Source organism: Globicephala melas, chromosome 2 (assembly GCF_963455315.2).
Source record: "Globicephala melas chromosome 2, mGloMel1.2, whole genome shotgun sequence".
In the NCBI taxonomy this organism is placed as follows: domain Eukaryota; kingdom Metazoa; phylum Chordata; class Mammalia; order Artiodactyla; family Delphinidae; genus Globicephala; species Globicephala melas.
Genome location: NC_083315.2, coordinates 95,276,885 through 95,299,612, shown reverse-complemented (window position 1 = coordinate 95,299,612; position 22,728 = coordinate 95,276,885). Strand labels below are relative to the sequence as shown.

General features: G+C 35.6%; 1 protein-coding gene across 1 annotated transcript in view; it reads left to right on the top strand.

The window, feature by feature from the left end:
• Nucleotides 1-22,728, top strand: part of SPRED1 (sprouty related EVH1 domain containing 1) — a 118,577-nt gene that overhangs the window by 38,740 nt on the left and 57,109 nt on the right. Inside the window, exon 2 of the mRNA XM_030842934.2 lies at nucleotides 10,375-10,549. Within this exon, the coding sequence (XP_030698794.1) occupies nucleotides 10,375-10,549 (175 nt within the window). The remainder of the gene's footprint in view (nucleotides 1-10,374; nucleotides 10,550-22,728) is intronic.

The following is a 22,728-nucleotide window of genomic DNA, read 5'->3' as shown; positions in this document are numbered from 1 at the left end:
GGGATTCTTTTGGCTTCATTAGCGAAAGCCATCTCATATTGACAGTGAAAGAATTCTCTCTTCAGTACTGTCAATTGAATTTCCCTGAGTCTGTTCCCTGACCAGAGAGAACAGTGATCTCTCACTGAATGTTCTTGCCATTGCCCTGATACAGTCAAAAGATTATTACTTCATCTCAGGCATAAACCTACAATTTTTTCATTAATATCCCTGGTGGCACAGATAAAATCAGGCAGAATAAATTTACTAAAGACCCTGAGAAACTAGAGTAATAAACTACTGTGCCTTCTTCCTACTTGGTAAAAAGGAACTTCTCATATAACTACATAGCAATGCTCATGAGGATATAACGTACCTAACCTAAATCAGAAAAAGAGAGCACTGTTTCCTTTTTGCTTTAAATAAGAATTATCAACCACAGCTAACCATCAAATATCAATTATTTGAGTCTCCTGCTCACACTTTACATGATGGAAGCATTTACAAAAGATATCTAGCCCAATGATAGGCATCAGGAAAGACTTTCTGGAGAGTAATAAATAAAACTAGATAATTGTTGTAATTTAGAGATTGTCCATGTTCACCTTGGCATCTGTAGGAATACCTCTCTGCTAAACATGTCTGCTTTCAAAGGGTAGAAGTCATTTTTCTCCTACCACCCAGGAACCCCTCAAGCATACCTTTCCTTCTTGAAACCTTGTTCTAAGGTGTGAGAGGACTCTGGAATCCTTTCTCCTGACTGTCCACCTTCTGAGTTTATATTTCCTCTCTTAGGACATGCCTATTTTTTGTATATCCAGTATGAGAATATCCAGCTTTCTTCAGGTAAGACCTTATTTGCTTTCTGCCCTTATACAGAGCAACTACTTTAAGTGTAGTAAAATGAGCCCAACATCTTTCAAAGGAATACATGCATATGATATGATTTGTGGGATGTTCTTAGAAGTATGTGGAGAGAGCTGGGATGCCAGTCCTTATGTTTGAACAAGTGTGTGTGTATGACTGGAGAGAACTATAAATTGTAAACAGGTGGGAACAGAGCAGAGCTATTGCCTCTCTCAGGTTGATGGGAGGGGTGCAGGGTGTAGCAGCTTTTGACATCAGGGAGGGAACAAGGCTGTTCAGATCAATCTGCATTCTGCAAAATAGTCATCATTGTACTGTTAATGGCAAGTGCTAGCTCCTGTTAGACAAATACTGTTTTGAGATCATAGCCCTTCAGGGAGTGTGTGTGTATGTATAAGAGTTCGGTAAATGTATTTTTGAATGGGTAATACATACACATGGTACAAAATTCAAAAAATATAAAAGGTTATTTAATGAAAGGAAAATTACCCTTGTACCTCTGTCTCATTTCCCCTTGCTAGAGAAACAGTTACCAGTTTTATTATGTAAAGATTCTATTCATATACAAGGCATATGTGTGAATGTGTTTTTTGCCACAAATGGTTGCATACTAAACATACATACGTACCTTTAAAAAAAAAACTTAATAGAACTTAGAGATCAGCTTACTTTGACAATGTAAAGAGCTTCCTCATTTTTATCATGGCTACATAATATTGCATTGAATAGGTGTTCCATAATTTTACTAGTTTCCTATTGAGTCTTCTTTAGGTTGCTTTCATCCTTTTTTTCTGTTAAAAACAACATTTTTCTTTAAACTTTGCTTATAAAGGTTTAATTTCATACATGTAAAAGAAAATGGGTAGAAGTAGCATTTGCTGAGTCACAAAATATGTACATCTTAAGTTTTGATAGATATTTCCAAATAACCTTCCAAACGTACTTCTGTACTCCTCACCAACTTCTGTGTTAACTAATTTCTTGGTATTTGCCAATCTGATAAATGAATAATGGTCTTTAATTTGCAGTCCTCTTATTTTGAATAAAGTTAGGGGTTTTTGATTTATGTATTTCATGGCACCTATATTTTTCTTCTGTGAATTTTGTTCGTGAACTTTGCCTATTTTATTCTGGTTTGTCGATTTTTTTTCTTATTATTTTTGAAGTTACTTTTAACTTCAAAATACTGTGCTTGTTTTCTGTTAGAACAGTGTGTTGATCCTCCTCCCCCAAACACCCATACCTCAAAGATGTCCTTGCCCTCATCCTCAGAACCTGTGAATATGTTAGGACTTTGCAGAGGTGATTAAGGTTATGAGCTTTGATATGGGGTGATTATCCTGGATTATCTGGATGGGCCCAATTGAATCACACAAATCCTTAAAATTGGAGAACCTTTCCTGACTGTGGGACTGCAGTCAGAGAGAGATGTGACTATAGCAGAAGGGTCAGAGAGAAAAAAATATTCCTGGCTTTGAAGATGGAAGAAGGCCACAAACTAGGGAATGTGGATGACTTGTAGGATTTGGAAAAGACAAGGAAACCCATTCTCTTCTACGGCCTCCTAAAAGGAATGCAACAGTGCCAGCACCTTGATTTTAGCCTTGTGAAGCCCTTTGGACTTCCAACTCATAGAACTGTGTAAATTTGTGTTGTTTTATGCCACTAAGTTTTCAGTAATTTGTTATAGCAGCAATAGAAGGCTAATACATATTGCTGTACATTTTTTCTCAATTTGTTACTTTTTTTTTTAACTTTACGGGTTTTTTTTTTTTTTTACTATGCAGGAATGTGTTTTGTATAGTTGAATTTATCTTTTTATTTTTTAATGGCCTCTGGATCTTAAGCCTTTTCTACTACAAGATTATTCTAAAACTTACCATATTTTATTCTAACGTTTTTATCTCATTATGAACTCTAGTATTAATGTTGGTTCCCTGTCTTCTACATTCTGATCTCTTACTGACAGTGAATACTTTTATTTATATCAGCTCTTCTGACATAGACTAGAAAACTTCATAAGATCGGCGCTGGTAGTCAAGGAGTTGGGGGACATACTAAGACATGGACAGTAGTCATGCCAGAAGGCAGGGCCATACTAAGTGTTAAAATTTTAAACTACTTTGGCAGGTTGATGATACTGTTTAGCAGAAACTAGAATGGTTGATTTTAAAGGAATATTTTGTGAATACCTCTTTATTCTTCAGATTTTAGTTTTATGTTTTCATTATTGTGGGAGACTTCCCAGATGCCTATGACTTGGTTAGATGTAAAGGTTTCCATCATGTAAGCAGTTTGTGGAATATTTTGATAACTGATGCTGATACTTAGCTGTGGTTAAAAATTTTTACTAAAAGTAAAAAGTTCTGATGGGGGGGCTGTCTCCTCAGTTTGTTATATAAAACTATCATAAATACAGAATGAGGCAAATTTAGGCCATTTCAGAATGCAGATATTGTAACATCATAGAGTTAGTTTATTATATCAAGTCCATATTGTGGTAACATTTATTGAGTACCTAACTGTGAGCCAGGTACAATGCTAATAAGCACTTTGCATAATTTCCTCATTTAGTTCTCAAACCCTGCAGTAGATGCAGTTATTATCCCCATTTGACAAATCAGGAAAATGAGGGTACAGAGAGTTTAATTTGCTCAAGATTTTAACTTTTAAATGATTCAACTGCCTTTGGAATCTAGGAAATCTGACTTGCTATTAAACACAGTATTATTAACTGCCATGTGGTGCTTTAGACTGATGACTGCTGCATGGAAAATAATAAGTGTTATAGTTTTAAAAGTTGCCAGTACAGGGACTTCCCTGGTGGCACAGTGGTTAAGAATCTGCCTGCCAATGCAGGGGACATGGGTTCCAGCCCTGGTCTGGGAAGATCCCACGTGCCGTGGAGCAACTAAGCCTGTGCGCCACAACTACTGAACCTGCACTCTAGAGCCAGTGAGCCACAACTACTGAGCCTAGTGACACAACTGCTGAAGCCTGTGTGCTGCAACTACTGAGGCCGCGTGCTGCAACTACTGAAGCCTGCGTGCCTAGAGCCCGTGCTCCGCAACAAGAGAATCCACTGCAATGAGAAGCCCATGCACCGCAACAAAGAGTAGCCCCCGCTCGCCACAACTAGAGAAAGCCCACGTGCAGCAATGAAGACCCAACTCAGCCAAAAAAAAAAAGTTGCCAATACAGAAGGAGTATTTCAAGACCTTTATCTTTCTAATTAAACTAATTCCTTACTGTCCATATCTGTAAAATGAAGAAATAACCCATCTCATTGGGGTTGATGCAGTAAAGTTCTGTTAAAACACAAGTCAGAGTATTCTACTCCCTTGCTTTTGTCACCCTGTGGTCTCTTTATTGTGATAAATTAGAGTACTAACTTTGTTCGTGGTGTGCAAGACTTGATACAGTAAGGTCCAGTAAGTTAAGTATTATTTCATTTCTTACCCTTCTCCTGCTTATGCCTGCCATCTTCTTTTGAACTTAATATTCGTCCTTAAACATTACATACTTGTGTCATGCTCCCTCCATGGAGCGTCCGTTGCCTTTTTCTACCTGATATACTGCTGTTCAAAATCCACATCAAATATGAATATTAGTCATTTCCTCTCCTGTACTCCCAATTTGTGTTAATATATCTTTGCCCACTAACTTGTGAGCTTCTATAGGGAAGAACCATAACTTTTAAATTTTGTTTATGTGTGAAGCATATAAATAAATGCTTACTGGATAAGTGAATAGTCCTAATGTGGCTATCTTCTAAATATCATCTGCTTCTTTATAGCTTAGAAAGCAAGTAAGTACTTACACTGTGAGGTGCTATATCATAAATTACTTCTATTAAATGCTTCCTTTTTTTATACCCAGTCTCTGTAATAATGTTTAACATTTTGGATGGTAATGTTTACTTAAAATATACTGTAGAGAACATAGGATGTTTTGTCACTGTAAATATCCCTCTATGGGAAAATATCATAAATTCTCATTGTACTGAACAAATCTTAAGGAATTCTAAGTATCTTCTCTTTTTTGTTGTTGTTCTTTGAGGGTATTTTGGGCTATTTTGTTTTGGTACAGTTGTAGTTAGAAATGGAAAATAGTTATCTTTGCCTCCTGTGTATGGATTGCTTTCATATCCTCAAGAAGGTTTTTCCCTCATCTTTTGTATTGTTTCCTGTTGCTACTGTAACAAATCACTACAAACTTAGTGGCTTAAAATAATACAAATATATTATATTGTAGTCTGAAGGTCAGAAGTCCAAATGGATCTCAGTGGGCTAAAATCAAGTTATTCGTAGAGCTGCATTCTTCCTGGAAAATCTAGGGAAGAATTCATTTCCCTGCCTTTTCCGGCTTCTAGAAGCCCGTATTCTTGTCTCACGACCCTTCTTCCATCTTCAAAGCCAAGTAGTGTAGCATTTTCAACTCTCTGATTCTGACCTCCTCTTCCGCCTCTCTTTTCTACTTTAATTGCTCTTATTTTGGTTTCATTTTCATTTTCTGAATATTACTTAACATATTTCATTCACTTGGAAGTATAATTTTGTGGTCTACTTAAGAGAATGTGATGTAACTCTTCTTAACCAGCATTCAGATAACACATTTGTAAGGAATTATCATCTTGATAAATCTGTAAATTATAGGACCTAAAAACCTATTGCAGAGCAACTTTGCCCTAGGGATTAAATGTTCTTAATCTCAGGTTTGTGAACCTCTTAGAGGGGAGTGTGAATCCCCAGAATTGTGTTCAAATATAAGTTTTTAGCCATATATGTATTTTCTTCATAGGAGGTAGGTAACTGTGCTTTAATCACAGTTTCAGTAGCATCTAAAATACCTTTCCTTTGTTTTTCTTCCCTTTTCTCTCTGTTCTTCTTTCTTCTCTCTCTATATATAGACACACACTGTATATATACTACATCTTCTTAATCCAGTCATATGTTGACAGGCACACTTGGGTTGCTTCTGTGTCTTGGCTATTGTAAACAGTGCTGCTATGAACATTGGGCTGCATGTATCTTTTCGAATAAGTGTTTTCATTTTTTCCAGGTATATACCCAGGAGTGGAATTGCTGGATTATATGGTAGTTCTATGTTTAGTTTTTTGAGGAACCTCCATACTGTTTTCCATCGTGGCTGCACCAGTTTACATCCCTACCAACAGTATACAAGGGTTCCCTTTTCTCCACATCCTCTTCGACTTTTTAGATAAATTACTGGGAACAAGTGCCTTTCAGCTATTTTAAAGAAGACCAAGAATGAAATGCTGAGTTTTTGACAATAAGAGTACATTGTCATTATATAAACATAGCTGTTGTCTCAGAGACTAATAGATTGCAAACATGATACCCAGAGAGAGTAAAAAATCCTACAAATTCTTAAATTTTAATTCCATGATGGCAAATACTATTTTTCTTTATTTTCCACATTTACTAGAATGGGCATCTATTGTCCACATGATCAGGAAAAAACATTTGTTGTTATTTTAAGTAGGAGACTGATTTCATTCCTTGCTCATAAGTCATTTTTATCTAAGTAGGGGATTATAATTACAGATTTTAATAATACTACAAAGCAGAGTATAACAAAGTTTATAAGAGCTGCCACTAATGTCTTTGGGAGTGGTTGCATGTTTTTAGACAGGAGTTACTGTTTTTATTTGTGGAAAGAAGACATTTGAAGGCAAGGAAGTTATGAGATTAAAAGCACAGGTGAAAAGTTTAACCTTGGCAGGAAGGAAGGTCTTTCAAAAAAAACCCCACATTAAACAACTTGAAAATTTTTGTGTTAAGTATTCTAGTCTTAGAGCTTAAAGTTGAAAGCTGAGTTGTTAAATTCTAAACTAATGAAGGCTGTGGTATAGGGAGTACAAATTTATTTACATAAGCTTCTAGAATACCTTAAAGTTTAAAGGATCAACTTGAATAGTTAAGGGAAGCAGTTATATATTTGGTATGGTTGAAAACACGAGATTCAAAAAACAGTTTATATAAATTATTGGCCAGCTTTAAAACCTCTTTTGTTGTATTAAGGTGAACAATGAATCAGGCAACCTTATTCTTCCAGTAAGGAAATCTTTATTTTATTCAATTTTCCTAAAAGGGCAACACATCTCTTCTAGGTGGTACTTTCATAAAACAGAAAAAAAGAAATTGGAGTGGTGAGGAGAATTACGTTAGGGATACTTTTGTTTAAAACATATTCCTACACTGTTAAAACTAACATTCTAAAGTTTCTGCAGTATTTTGAGTAAAGCCAGGATATAGTTAAAATGTGTTTTTAATTTATTTAAATTACTTTTAATTTATAAATATTAATTATAAAATAATTTTTGGAGAAACTGAAAAATGAAGGGAAAATATTCTGATATCACCATCATAAAATAACTTTTAAAATTACTAGGGTTTTCGTGTATTTTCTAATACTCTTGCTTAAGCAGTTTTATATTTTAAAAATACAAAATATGCCTAAGAAGCATTATATAAATTGTAAGTGAGAATTAGTAATATTCAAAGATGATAAAATAAGAGTCCATATGCTCTGAAGAGGATAACTGCTGCTGCACTCTGAAGTTAAACTATACACTGAGCTTCTAAATGGGGTTATTTTCCTCCTTGGGTCTCCCCAGTCTTGTAGAATCTAGTATAAAATTCTTAAATTTTCTAATTTACTACATAATTAAGTGAGAAGGAAGAGTCAGGATCCTAGAGTAAAATAAACACTTAAATAATTATGGGGAACTTGAATTTTGGTTTTGACCGAAGTTCTACCTTAATGACTTCGTAACTTCACTGAACTTCAAATGTGCTGAGCTTTACATGCATGAGTTCAATTCACACATATTTAATCTGAGCCTAATATGTCTAAGTTATGTGCCATGTTTCTGGTATATACTTAGACTTAAACTCTTAATAAACCAAATAACCTTCATTTACTATTACTTCTATCCCTCCAAGATGGTTTCCACTGTAATCTTCTCCAGCTTCTTGGGATGCATGTCATGTTTATTTATAGTAGAGGTAACTTGTTCCAGCTCCTCCCGGAAGGAGGATTCCAATTTGATATCGACCTCAGCCCAGTTTTTATGCACCCATAACTCCTCTGGTCAGTTCTCTGAACTGAAGATTGGTAAGAATTGGCCCCAGGCAAGAATCAGAGCCTCTAAACAACTGAATAATAAAAAACTTAGACAGAATAGTCGTCTGTAAATCTAAAGACTTTCAGAACTTCTATACAAAGAATTATTTTGACCCTAGTAATAGAGGATTTTGTTTGACCTTGTAAATTTTATTTTTTCCCAGCTCCTTCCTGGCTTTGAATTACCAGTATGACAGCTACTTCAATTTTAAATTCTTTGTTGTAGTAATAATTAACTTATAATAACACTTATATGGTGTTTATGTGTCAGGCATCGTTTACGTTTATTAAAGGTAGGTATTGTAACTTTCTCAAGGACATGTAGGTACATTGCTGAGCTAGGATCCAACTTAATAAAGTTTTGACTTCAGACTCCTTACCAACAACACAGTGCAGCTTTAAAAGTATACAACTCTCTGGCCGAAGACTTGTGTCGAAACTATATGAAGAACTTCTAAAAATCAATAATAAAAGACAGCACAATAAAAAATAAAAGACTGGGACTTCCCTGGCGGTACGGTGGTTAAGACTCTGCACTTCCACTGCAGGGAGCATGGGTTTGATCCCTGGTTGGGGAACTAAGATCCCGTGTGCCACACGGTATGGCAGAGAAAAAAAGAAAAAAAAGACTTAAAAAGAAGGCATATAAATGTGACCAATCAGCATATGAAAAAAATGCACAACATCATGCATCCATCATGGAAAATGGATATAAAAATCACAATGGGTTACCACTTATATACTTACTACAATGAGTAAAGTTTAAAAAACTGGAAACAAGTGTTGGCACAGATGAGGAGTAACTGAAACTATCATACATTGTTGATGGGAATGTATAATGGTCCAATCACTTTGGAAACCAGTTTGTTAGTTTCTTACATAGGTAAACCTACTACCCTATGACTCATCAATTCCATTCCTAGGTAATTATTAAAGAGAAATGAAAACATACGTCTACAAAAGACTTATACAAGAATGTTTATAACAGCTTTATTCATAATAGCCAACAGCTAGGAACATTTCAAATGCCCATCAACATAAGAAAGAATAAATGAATTGTGATATATTTATTCAGTGAGAGGACTCTGCTTAGTGGTAAAAAAAGAATGAAGTACTAATACAACAGCATAATGAGTGAAAGAAGTGAGACAAAAAGGGTACAAGTCCTGATTCTATTTGATTCCATTTATGTGAAGGCCCATAACAGGCAAAACTAATGTATATATTAGAAACCGGGGATAGCAGTGTTACCTAGGTTACCTATTTGATGGGAGGGAGGCTTCAGGGAATTTTCTGGAGTTCTGTATCTTGATTATCCTGTTGGTTGTACAGATGTGTAATTTGTCAGAATTTGTTGAACTTTATATTTAATATCAATATGCCTTATGTGTAGAGTAAAGTAGAAAAAAAGCAAGGGGTAGATCTCACACAAGCACTCTGACAACAGAAATGACAACTGGCAACTTAACACTTAGAATGTGCAGAGACAATAAGTAGCACATAATTGTTACATTGAATCTCAGTTGATAGTAGTAATAACCAAGACATGTTTAAGTTATATTCAGTGTAATTTTCTAAGAAGTCAGCAAGGTATACCACTTTTAGAAAGGATTTCATTAATAATTATTAAAAGTTTTACAACTAAAATGCTGAGATGTCAGTTATCTAGAACATTAGTATATGAAACATTACTTAGATTTTATGTAAAAAATAGTTGTGGCTAATACTGGGAAATGATTCTAAATGGAATTAGAATATGGTCTCTCTTAAGAATAGTCTGCCAAAAAGAGGGCATGAAAGACCAATTTATCTGATAACTTACTAAAATAAAACATGTTTATATATATTTGTGATTTAGATTCCGAGGTGTTAGAAATAATCAAAAATGTGTCTGCGCTAATAAGCATGTTTGTTTCAGCATTTTACTTATATTTCAAATGTTAGAAACATACAGATGTCACAATTAAATGTGCTAAGATACAGCAGTAATTTGTCCTGATTATATTGTAGGAGGTGGACATATATTAGATAAATGTGATGGCAGACTGTAGTTTGACCGTGTTTGTCTCTGGGATCCTTTGTTACATGTTCCATGGCAATCAGATGTGCTTGAACTACTCAAATGATGAATTGAAATAATCGAGCTGTAGTCTTTTATTGTGAGATTGGTCTTCAAAATAAGTTAACCTTTAAGTCAGTTACTCTGTGGTTTTTGATCTTTTTCAATCAGGTTACTGTCTGTGGACTGTCATGGAAGTAGTAAACACTTTAGTTACTACACGTTAATTGATGTGGTCTTTGGTTTCTCAAGCAAGACTGACACCTTGGCTGTTTTTTGTTTATGGAAAAGCTAACTTCTAATCTTTGCATCTATTTTAGTAATAGTTATGCACGAGTGCGAGCTGTGGTGATGACCCGGGATGACTCAAGTGGTGGATGGTTACCACTTGGAGGGAGTGGACTAAGCTGCGTCACTGTCTTCAAAGTCCCTCACCAGGAAGAGAATGGCTGTGCTGACTTTTTTATCCGTGGAGAGCGACTCAGGGACAAAATGGTAATGAATAATGCATCTATTGCTATAATTTTAAAATTCTATAGAATGAATTTTCTGTTTAAAATTATGATTAGTATACTATTATTTATGAAAATTATTTTTGTCCAGGATCAATGATTGTTTCTGTAGCTCTTTTAAAGTTAAAGACAGCAAAATATGCCTGTTTCTTTGCAGCTGGGACTGACGTTAATGTGCATGTGTTAGAGGGGAGCTGCTTTTCTGTTAGGTTTAATGCAAGAACATTCATGAATAGTCCCCCTAGTTATTAACCCAGGTGCACCATCTTCCCCTTCTCCCCACTGTTGCCTAGACTGGAGGTTGGCACTATAGTCCACAGGCCACATCCAGGCCTGTCATGTGTTTTTGTACAGCCCATGAGTTAAGAATGGTTTTTACATTTTTAAATGACTGGAAAAAAATCAAAGAGTAATAATTTTATGAACATGAAAATTATATGAAATTCAAATTTCTATGTCCATAAGTAAAGTTTTATTGGAACATAGCCAAGCTGATCTGTTTACATTTTGTCTCTGGCTGCAGTGACAGAGTTGAGTAGTTGCAACAGAGACTGTAAATATCTGGCCCCTTATAGAAACATTTTGCTGGCCCCTATCCTAGACTCTTGTGTTCTCAGATTGTTTCTCTTCATCCCCTATCAATCTAGGCTCATCATATGACTACCTGGTGGCCATCCTAGGTTTTAACTCTACTATCTTCCACCCAGACAAGTGTTTTCTTACATTCATATATTTAAAAATTTGAATCTAACCTTTGATAATGTTAGACGTCTACTCTCTCTTAATTAGTGTAGAAAGCTCTTTCTCTTTTATTTCATTTGTGAGCCAAAAACAAATCATATCTAAAAAGCTGAGTAATGTTAATGTCATTCCTGCATTAAGCAGAGAGCATACAACTTAGAAGCAAAAAGAGAATAAAAGTGCCCAAAATTTCCAAGACTCTTGAACATAACTGTTATTCCCTTTAACTATATATCTGTGGATTAGTTTGTGAGCTCATTCAGCATCTATAGTATTATTTCTATTGAAAATGTGTTTTAAGTGTTGAATAATTCTTTTATACATGAACATTTTATACTACTTTTAATTTTGTTTCTTGGTTTCTGGATATCTTTTACTATTGAATTATTTCAGTAATTTTAAAAGTTGCCTAACTTGTCTGTGCTCCAGTTTCTGTCTCAGTTAACTGGAGAGTTTTCCTAAATCGTCTTCAAAGCCTTCTAACTCTAATTTTTTGTGAGTTTAGGATTTACTACTGTGTATCTCAATTAACCAGAATGTGGTTTTAGGACTAGGAAACCCCATTTGAAGTCAGAAGTATATATGATAAATTTAACATGTCATCTCTAAAAGTTTAAATATTTAAATGTGGTTCTGGCCTTGGATAACATGGTGGCTAACATATACTGATGCTTATTTAAAATATGGCTTGTAGACTTCTAAGAGAGAGCCTATGGTGACCCATCCTGGAGTGTAGTGCTTTTTGTCTGAGCTGTTGATAATTGGCGAGTGTTGGAGAAGAAGTTGTAGATTTTAGAAACTGAATAAAATAGTGACAATCTAAGGCATTTTTTAATAGTAAAGATGGAAAAAGAGAAGAAAGAAGTCAAAGGTGGAGAAAGGGAGGGAAAAAAAGCTTGCTAGAAAAAGCATAAGAACAAGGAAAAGATGACCTAGATGTGAAAAAGAGGGAAAAAAAATATCAGAGTGAAACAACACAGTCGACCCTACGTATCCATGGATTTCACATCTCTGGATTCAACCAACCACAGATGGAAAATATTTGGAAAAGAAATTACAGAAAGTTCTAAAAAGCAAAACCTGAATTCTCCTTGTGCTGCCAACTATTTACATAGCATTTACTTTGTATTAGGTATTATAAATAATTTAGAGATGACTTAAAGTATATGGGAGGGAGGATGTGTGGGTTATATGCAAATACTATGCCATTTTATATAAGGACTTGAGCATCTGCAGATTTTAGTATCAGTGGGGGCTGGGGGGCGGGTCCTGGAACCAATCCCCTGTGGATACCAAGGGACTACTCTATTGACTATATTGATGAGCATGGACAGTTTACTTGAGGAAAATTAAATAAGGAACCAAATCTGCATCACTAGGAGTGAGGCTGGTCAGAGATAAGCTCAGATTAATGTTTTAGGTGGTTGCTCAGAGTGTGGCTTTGACATAAGCTTAGAGAGAGTAAGCCTGGGATTTGGACATAATACAAACTTATTTCCTAATGTGGGACATAAAAAAGGGCCTTAACTTAATCCTAAGGTGTAGAATCATAATAGACTAACAAGAAAATAGGTTCTTTTGATAGAAGCACTGACCTAGGAATCAAAACGGTTGTTTCACTTAACCATTTCTCCTCGAGGAAGCTTGTTATTTGTGAAACAGGAATGATAAATATTTCTCAGTGTAGACATAAAGGAAACATTACTTTCAATTGGAGGATTGTCTTAATTCTTGTAGGGAATAGTTATAATAAAGCATTTTAGGTTATGGGGAAATTGTATGACCAAAGGCAGAGGCAATAATGCATGGCCATAAATTGAAAGTAGCAGTCTTGTGAAGTCTCAAGACAAATGGGACAGTGACATTGAAATAAGCAGATTAATTGGCCCCTTCTGCTGCATAATACACTTCTAAGATACTTCTGAAGCAATTACAGAATTGAAGTATTATTCTTTTACATTATCACCGCATTTGGGGGTCATTAATGTCCATTTCTATAGATATTTTTATTGATTGGCTTTATTTTAATCCATTTTTCTGGGTTCTAGTAATATAAAACAGGTGTACACTGTGACTGTTGAATCTATAAGTTTACAAAGTTAATGATAGTTTTCTTTAATATCCTTCTTGATGAGTAAACTGAACTTTAATATTGTTCCTATGTAATAGTTAATCATGTAAAAGATAGTGCTACAAACTGTGTTCTCTACCCATTTTGTCTGTGGGTCACATCTTAGAGTCCTCTACCTTGGATGAATTCTAGAAATGAAGTGAGATACCTACCCCTCATACCTCAGGAAAAAACTTGTGTCCTTTAAGAAAGCATGGATAATTAGTAATGAGGTAACTATAGCCACTTGTGTAGCTAATAAAGAAATACTAGATAATATATATATATATTTTTTGCGGTACGCGGGCCTCTCACTGCTGTGGCCTCTCCCACTGCAGAGCACATGCTCCGGACGCGCAGGCCCAGCGGCCATGGCTCACGGGCCCAGCCACTCCACGGCACGTGGCATCCTCCCGGACTGGGCCACGAACCCGTGTCCCCTGCATCGGCAGGCGGACCCTCAACCACTGCGCCACCAGGGAAGCCCTAGATAATATTTTAAAGAGGGCTTATAATAGTCAAAATACTAGTTACAGTAGTGAAGATGAAAGATGGCTTTTCTGAAGAGTGAACGAAGCATTTAGTAGAAGATTTTTCCAGTCTTAGATTTACAAGTACTTGTACTAAAAATGTCTTGTTACACTTCCCAGAGGGTTATATTTCACTCTTTTTTTCTTTTTTCTTTTTTTTTTTTCTTTTTTTGATAAGAAAGGGAGCACAAATCAAGAGCAGGCTGATGAGGATTTTTCAAGAAGGTGGTATTTTGTATAATTTGCTCAGTATTCATTCATTCAGAGTGACCTGAAATTATTTCCTCTGATGCTTACCTATAACTTGCTTGTTTTTGTGATACTTACAAAGGTAGAGTTTATTTCCCAAGTTGCTAATCTAAATTAGAGCTTCCCAAGCTATGTGCCATGAATAGGTAAAAGTGGCTGGAGCCTCCAAGTCTCTTTGCCTCTTAACCACTAGGCTCCTTCTCTTTTCTGGTTGCCTTATAATTGTTATTTTTCTGAGTATGCCTGAGAAATAAGTTGGAAAGCACTGCTTTATGTAATTGGCTTTCATACTTTATTGATAATTCAGGAGAAATTGAAAAAACACCAGGCTTTGGTGTTGTAGCCCAAGATAATGAAAGTACTTTCTCCCAGATACTTAGGGATGTATGGAATGGTCTTTGACAAGGATAGCTTCTCAGAACCCCTTTTCTTGATATGTATGAGTTGTATCATCCATTTCCTTCTAAATCTTTATAGCTTTGATTTCTCCCTTTAATTCTTTAATATAAATTAGTGTTATCTTGGATCACATTTTTTTAAATGCTAACTAAAACTTAACTGTTAATTTGTATAAATAATCTTTACTGTAGTGCTTCAGATCTCCATGATAGAAACTTTCTCTTTTGCATTCATTTTTCTGTAGTGGCTCTTCTCTATTGGTGTGACATTGCTATTTTATAGGCAAACATTTTGTCATCTTACCATATGTATATGTTAAATTATTTGATCATTTTTAGTTGAATTGTATGTGATAGGAAAATCTAAAATACTGAACTATAATACATTTTTAAAGTCTTTATAAGTACCTGAGTAAACTTTCAATAATGATATTAAATTTTTGCTAAAATATTTACTACTAAACAAAGTTTTTAATAACTGTGGGGATCTAAATTAGCCATTCTTAAGCTTTTATTGTAGGACAATAAAATACTGTAAATTTACTAATCAATGTTATTGTGCTTTTTAAAGCATATTGTGTGCTAAGAGATGACAAAAATCGAGTGGGCTACATAGAAAGATACAGTAAGACTTACAACCACAACCTCTGTACTTAAGATGTTCTGTGGAAAATAGAAAAAGGCACTGTTCAATGTCAAAGCAAACTTATAGCTATCATTATAAACTTAGAGTTTATACTAAGTATAATAATTGAAACAAAGAAAGGAAAAAGCAGGAGATATCGAGTTTAGGAAGTTGCCAAAGAGATTAAGGAATTGTTGTTTTGGATTAATAAGTAATTAGGTTGTGGATAAAAGTGGTTTATAAAAATTAAAATGCCTATGAGATAATAGTTCTGTTGTTTAAAAAGATACATTTCTAAAATGGAGTTTCTTTACAGTTATTAGAGCCTAAAGCAAAACTCGAGTATTTTTAAAGAAGAAAATAAAATGATTATAGCATAGCAGTAGCTTTATTAAAAATGAGACTCATCCTCCTTTCCACCATGGGAAACCCCAAAAGACCAGGGAAATATCTTTCTGCCTTGGATTGAACTTTATAAAGTACAGAACAATTTTCTGCTTAGCCTTTCCCACTGTGCCTCTGTGAATTATTCTATTGTGAAACATCAGTCCTTCTACAGTACTCTTCCTCCACTAAAAAACCAATTCTGTTAACTGGCATTACCCTTAGGACTCAGCAGCTCTGTCTCTTGAAAGATACTGGTTTTCCTGTTCACCATAATATCACAGAGTTGGGAAATAAGTGGGAGTGGGAATAGAGGTAGTGTCAGCATTTTTGTTGTTCCTTGTTCCCCTCACAGAATGTTACTATATAACCCACATATAGACATTTTTTTACTGATACTCTGTACCATTCAGAACACCATCCTTTAGCTTTTATTTTCATCTACTGATCTTAGCAATTCCTTCTAAATGCCAACTTTTCCACATCTGAGCCTCATCATCATTCTTGGCTACTTTTCTTTGCATGGCCTGACCTTCTGGTCTTCATTTCAGCAGGCTACTTTCCTGGATCTGGTTGTTACCAGAACTTTTCCATTTGAGGAGTTTTACAATTTCCTGTCATTTCTATTTTATTTCCCATCCCTTGCTGTACAGTTTGATGCTTACTCTATTATCTGTGCCACTCATTTCGCTAGATTCCTTCTGGCTTCTTTTATTATTTTATTATCTTTATTATTATTTTATTCTTATTATTCTTTAATTCTTTTATTATATTTAGTATCTTTTATTATTTTCTTTTTAAATCCAATCTGAATTTTCCTTATCAGTCATTTAAACCACTCTTTCATTGATATTTCAGTGGAAAATATGTTGCTGAGTTGTTTTTTTTAAAAAATTTATTTGTTTTATTTATTTATTTTTGGCTGCATTGGATCTTCGTTGCTGCGTGCGGGCTTTCTCTAGTTGTGGCGAGTGGGGGATACTCTTTGTTGCAGTGCACGGGCTTCTCATTGCGGTGGCTTCTCTTGCTGTGGAGCATGGGCTCTAGGAGCACGGGTTTCAGTAGTTGTGGCATGTGGGTCAGTAGTTGTGGCACATGGGCTTAGTTGCTCCATGGCATGTGGGATCTTCCCGGACCAGGGATTGAACCCATGTCCCCTGCATTGGCAGGCGGATTCTTAACCACTTCACCACCAGGGAAGCCCCTGTTGCTGAGTTTTAATCTTACCTTACACTAAAGGAACTTTGTTGAATACCCATTGTTAAAAGGGAAAATTCAGTATTTAAAGGTGAGTCTTTCATGCAACAAATATTTATTGAGCATCTACTATTTGCTAGATATTTGCTGTTCTAGGCACTGGGGATATGTAAATGGACAAAGACAGAAATCCCCGTTCCTAAGGGAACATACATTGTGGTGAGGGCCAGAGAAATACTACCGTAAATAAATAAGTAAATGAATATTATGCTATACATAATATTAGAAAGTATTAAGTGCTGGGGAAAAAGGAGTGTAGGGGATTTTTTGTGGGGAGGTTAGTTAAAGTTTTACTTAGAATAACCAAGGAAGGCCTTACTGAGAAGATCTAGGTAACATTTGAATAAAGATTTCTATAATGAACAAGGCCTTATATTTTAGTTTATATGTTCAGATTTTTAAATCTTCAGTATTCTTAAAGTAGGATAAATCTATATTCTTACTTAAATTCTTATGCTACACTGTATAAGATCTTGGACTTTTCATGGATTTGGTGAATGATATCAAAGTATGCATCAATAATAGTCAGAGGGCTTCCCCGGTAGCACAGTGGGTAAGAATCCGATTGCCTGCCACTGCAGCGGACATGGGCTTGAGCCCTGGTCTCGGAAGATCCCACATGCCATGGAGCAACTAAGCCCACGTGCCACAACTACTGAACTTCCACTCTGGAGCCCGTGTGCCGCAGCTACTGAAGCCCGTGTGCCGCAGCTACTGAAGCCTGCGCACTTAGAGCCTGTGCTCCACAACAAGAGAAGCCACTGCAATGAGAAGCCTGCGCACCGAAACAAAGACTAGCCCCCGCTCACCACAACTAGAGAAAGCCTGCGCACAGCAACGAAGACCCAACACAGTCATAACTAGATAGATAGATAGAAAAAAATAGTCATAAACCTAGGTATGAGTGATTCCTCCATTTATTCAATCAGGTCTTCTTTATTCTTGATTCTGTTTCATCCTTTTCATCTCTACCCCTCTTCAGTCTTGTCTGTATTATTGCAGATAAGGTTTCTAATATTTGTTCAAGGCCCAGTTTTCACCTCTCTCTAACTTTTGTATTGCTTACAATACTGAACTTTCTAAAGCTTGGGTCTCATATTCCTTTAGTAGTTTCCCCAAAATTCCTAGGTACAATTTCATCTCCTTAATTTCACCACAATAAACTCGTATAATCTGACCCTTACTTCCTTGAATCTATCTACCTGTTTCCCAAAGACAACACTTCCACGATGTTGCCTTACTGAGTTACTCATCGTTCACTAAAAGCATGCATTGAACTTAGAGAAATGCTAGCCCCTCTTTTACATTAATTAAATACTATAAAGATAGTATACTACAAGTTGTATGTGGAATAGAGAATGTGTACATACAGCTTGCTAGTCCTGAGGAAATAATAATGGCAGAAACAATTTCCCTTTTATTGTCACAGGTAACTCACAGATGGACAAATAGGAAAATTGAGTTAGAGGAAGCACCTTGGGCAAACCAGTTTTGCTGTGAAGGACTGTAATTGAAAGAAATGCTAATAATAATAACATTCATCTAGTTTAGAATCACCTGTTCATTTTAGGGTCAATCCATTGAAAAGATAATAAATTATACTATTAATTACTTTTCTGTACAACCATGAATTTTGTGACTTTCTCCCAGCAGTTTTAAAATAGTTCATTCTTTAATACTACTAATATTCCTTGAAGGGGAAAAAAACCTGCCTGCTGCATTTCTATTCTCTTTCTTTTGGAGCAAAAAATAGCTGTGTGTGTGGCGGGGGGGATGTTAGCGGTTTCCTGTGTTTGTGTGTGTGTGAGCGGTTTCCTGAAAATTAAGATTTAGAATGTAACCCATATTACCTTCCTGGTTGCTATTATTTCCTCTTTTTAGAAAATGTCAGCTTAATACTTATTATTCAGTTGTTTTGAACTAACATTTCATTCTTTAGTTATTGATTTATACTGGTTGATCTAGTCTATCAGGTTCATCATGATTATCTTGGCTTCATCTTTCCCTTTTATACCTGATTGTAATATATTTCACAACCTTTCCATTACATTCCCATTGCCACTAAACTATTATAATGGATAATAGCCTCCCTAATAGCTAAAGCCCAAAATCTTTGATCTCAAATTATTGACCTTACTTAATAGTTTTCTGAATATTTCCTTACTAAATTATAATCTGAATGTAGCATGCTTTTAGTTGATTGGTTGATTGATATTATTCTTTTAATTAATCAACAGCTGTTTGAGAGCCTTCTATGTACTAGGCTTCTTTGTTTTTAAGTTTAAGGTGTACACTGTGATGGTATGATTTAGACTTCTTGTATCAGTCTGCTCAGGCTGCCATAACAAAACACAACAGACTGGCTGATTTAAACAGCAGAAATTTATTTTCTCACAGTTCTGGAGACTTGGAAGTCCTAGATCTGGGTGCTGACTTTTCTCTGGGATAGATGACCAAGAGTACAGTTGCTGGGTTGTATGGTAGTTTTATGCTGAGTTTCATAAGAAACTGCTAGACTTTCTTCCTGGGTGGCTGTACCATGTTAAATTTCCACCAGCAGTGTATGAGCAATCCAGTTTCTAGGGATTCTTGCCTGCATTTGTGTAGTCAGTATTTTTTATTTTAGTCGTGTTGATACGTGTGTAGTGGTAGCTCGTTGTAGTTTTAATTTCCATTTCCCTAATGGCTAAGGTTGAATATCTTTTTATGTGCTTATTTGTATCTTCTTTAGTGAAATATCTGTTTGTGTCCTTTTCCTGTTTTCTCATTAGATTGTTAGTTTTTTTTTGCTGTTGAGTTTTGAAGGTTTTTTTTAAATTTTAGATACTAGTTCTTTTCAGGATATATGGTTTCTAAATATTTTCTCCCAGTCTACAGATTGTCTTTTTAACCTTCACGGGATATTTTGCAGAGCAGAGTTTTAAATTGATGAAGTTCACTTTATCAGTTCTTCCTTTCATGGATCACATTTTAGGTGTCAAGTTCGTGAACACTTTCCCTAATCCTGCATCCTGAAGATTTATCCTATTTTAAGTTTTATAGTTTTATATTTTATATTTAAGTCTGTGGTCCATTTTAAATAATTTTTATATAAGATGTGATACTTAGGTCAAGGTTCAGTTCTTTTGCCTACAAATGTCCAATTTTTTCCAGAACCACTTGTTGAAAAAGTTGTCATTTCATTAAATTACTTTTGTACTCTTAAAAAATCAGTTGAGCATTTTTATGTAGGTTCTCCATTTTGTTCCATTGCTCTGTCTATCCCACAATAGGTATCACATACTGTTTTACTGTAGCTGTATTGTAAGTCCAAATAGTGGGTAAAGTGATTTCTCCCATTTTATTCTTCTTTTTCAATATTATTTCAGCTATTCTAGGGTTTGTGCCTTTCCATATAAATTTTAGAATGATCTTGTCTATGTCAACAAAAATCTTTACTGGATTTTGACAAGAATTGTATTAAACCTGTTGGTCAATTGGGGAGAATTGACATATTTACTGCGTTGAATCTTCCAGTCCATGAATGTGGTATGTCTCCAGTTTAGGTCTTTGAATTCTTTCATTAGCATTTTATAATTTTCAATGTATAGATCCTAAAGATATGTTTTGTTAAGAGTATACCTAAGTGTTTAATTTTTCTTGGAGCAATTGTAGATAGTGTTGTGTTTATAATTTTGGTTAGTGCATGCTCATTGTATGTGTATAGAAATTCAATTAATTTTCGTGTGTTGATCTTGCATCCTGTTACCTTGCTGAACTGTGAGGTTTTGTGGTAGATTCCCTGGGATTTTCTAATGTAGACAATCATGTCATCTACAAATATGAAAAGCTTTATTTCTTCCTTTTCAATCTGTATACCTTATTTTTTTTTTTTTTTTGGAGGTACGCGGGCCTCTCACTGTTGTGGCCTCTCCCGTTGCGGAGCACAGGCTCCAGACGCACAGGTTCAGCGGCCATGGCTCACGGGCCCAGCCGCTCCGCGGCATGTGGGATCTTCCCGGACCGGGGCACGAACCCGTGTCCCCTGCATCGGCAGGCAGACTCTCAACCACTGCGCCACCAGGGAAGCCCTGTATACCTTTTATTTCTTTTTTTTTCCTTATTGCAGTGGCTAGAACTTTAAGTTTTGTGTTGAATAAAAATGGTCATAGTGGACATCCTTGCCTCATTCAGATTTTAACGGAAACATATTCAGTCTTTCACCCTTGAGTATGATGTTAGCTATAGAGTTTTTTATAGATGATTTTTTTGTTTTGTTTTTTGGCTGTGTTGGGTCTTCATTGTTGTGCGCAGGCTTTCTCTAGTTGCGGCAAGCGGGGGCTACTCTTCATTGCAGTGTGTAGGCTTTTCATTGCGGTGGCTTCTCTTGTTGCAGACCATGGGCTCTAGGTGCGCGGGCTTCAGTAGGTGCACGGGCTTCAGTAGTTGTGGCTCGTGGGCTCTAGAGCACAGGCTCAGTAGTTGTAGCACACAGGCTTAGTTGCTTCGCGGCATGTGGGATCTTTTCGTACCAGGGATTGAGCCCGTATCCCCTGCATTGGCAGGTGGATTCTTAACCACTGTGCCACCAGGGAAGTCCCTATAGATGATTTTTATTGAGTTGCTGATAATTTTTTATTATGAATGGGTGTTGGAATTTGTCAAAGGTTTTTTCTGTGTCAGTTGATATGATCACATCTTTAGCTTGTTGATATAGATTACACTGATTGATTTTTTTAATGTTGACCCAGCCTTGTATTCCTGGAATAAGTCCCACTTGGTCATGGTGTGTAATCTTTTTGTATATTGTTGGGTTTGATATGCTACTATTTTTGGAGAAGTTTTGTGTTTAAATTCATGAGAGATACTGGTCTGTAGTTTTCTCTTTTTTTGGTACTGTCTTTGTATGGTGTTGGTATCAAGATATTGGTGGCCTCATAAAATGAATTGGGTAGTATTTCCTCCTCTTCTGTTTTCTGAAAGAGTTTGTGAAAAATTGATGTTAGTTCCTCTGATAATTGGTAGAATTCTCCAGTGAAACCATCTCAGTATAGAGATCTCTCTCTCTCTCTTTTTTTTTTTTCTTTTTCTTTTTTGGCCACGCCCTGCAGCTTGTGGGGTCTTAGTTCCCTGACCAGGGATCAAACCCTGGGCCCTTGGCAGTGAAAGTGTGGTCTTAACTGCTGGACTGCCAGGGAATTCCCAAGAGTGATCTCTTTTTGAGAGCTTTTAAATTACAAAATCAGCATCTTTAATGGTTACAGAACTGTTTAGGTTTATCTATTTTATATTGGTTGAGTTTTGATAATAATGTGATTTTCAAAGAATTGGTCCATTTCTTCTAAGCTGTCTAATTTGAGTGTAAAGTTGTATTTAGTATCTCAAGTACTGTTTTAAAGGCTACAAGGATCTTTAGCAATATCCCGTCTCATTCCTAAAATTGGTGATTTGTGTATTCATTTTTAATTTGTCAGTCTTACTAGAGATTTATCAATTTTGTTGCTTTTTTTTAGACCAGCTTTTTGTTTCATTGAGTTTCCCCCCCATCTATTTTCAATTTCTATTTCTGTTCATTTCTATTATTTGATATTTTCTTCCTTCATCTTGTTTTGGGTTTATTTTGCTCTCCTTTTTCTAGTTTCTTGAGGTAGGAACTTCAATTATTGATTTGAGATCCTTCCTTGTTCCAACATCCGTAACCTTTTGAAAGACTTCAATTCACTGTAATATAAAGGTTTGAATTTATAAAGTTTAACCTTATTTACTAAATTACTCAAATCTTATGTATCCTTTTTGTGTGTGTGTTTGCTTCAATTTAAAGGCTGAAGATCTACAACTATCATTATGTTTTTGGATATTCTTGTGTTTCTAAATGGTTTTTTTGTTACA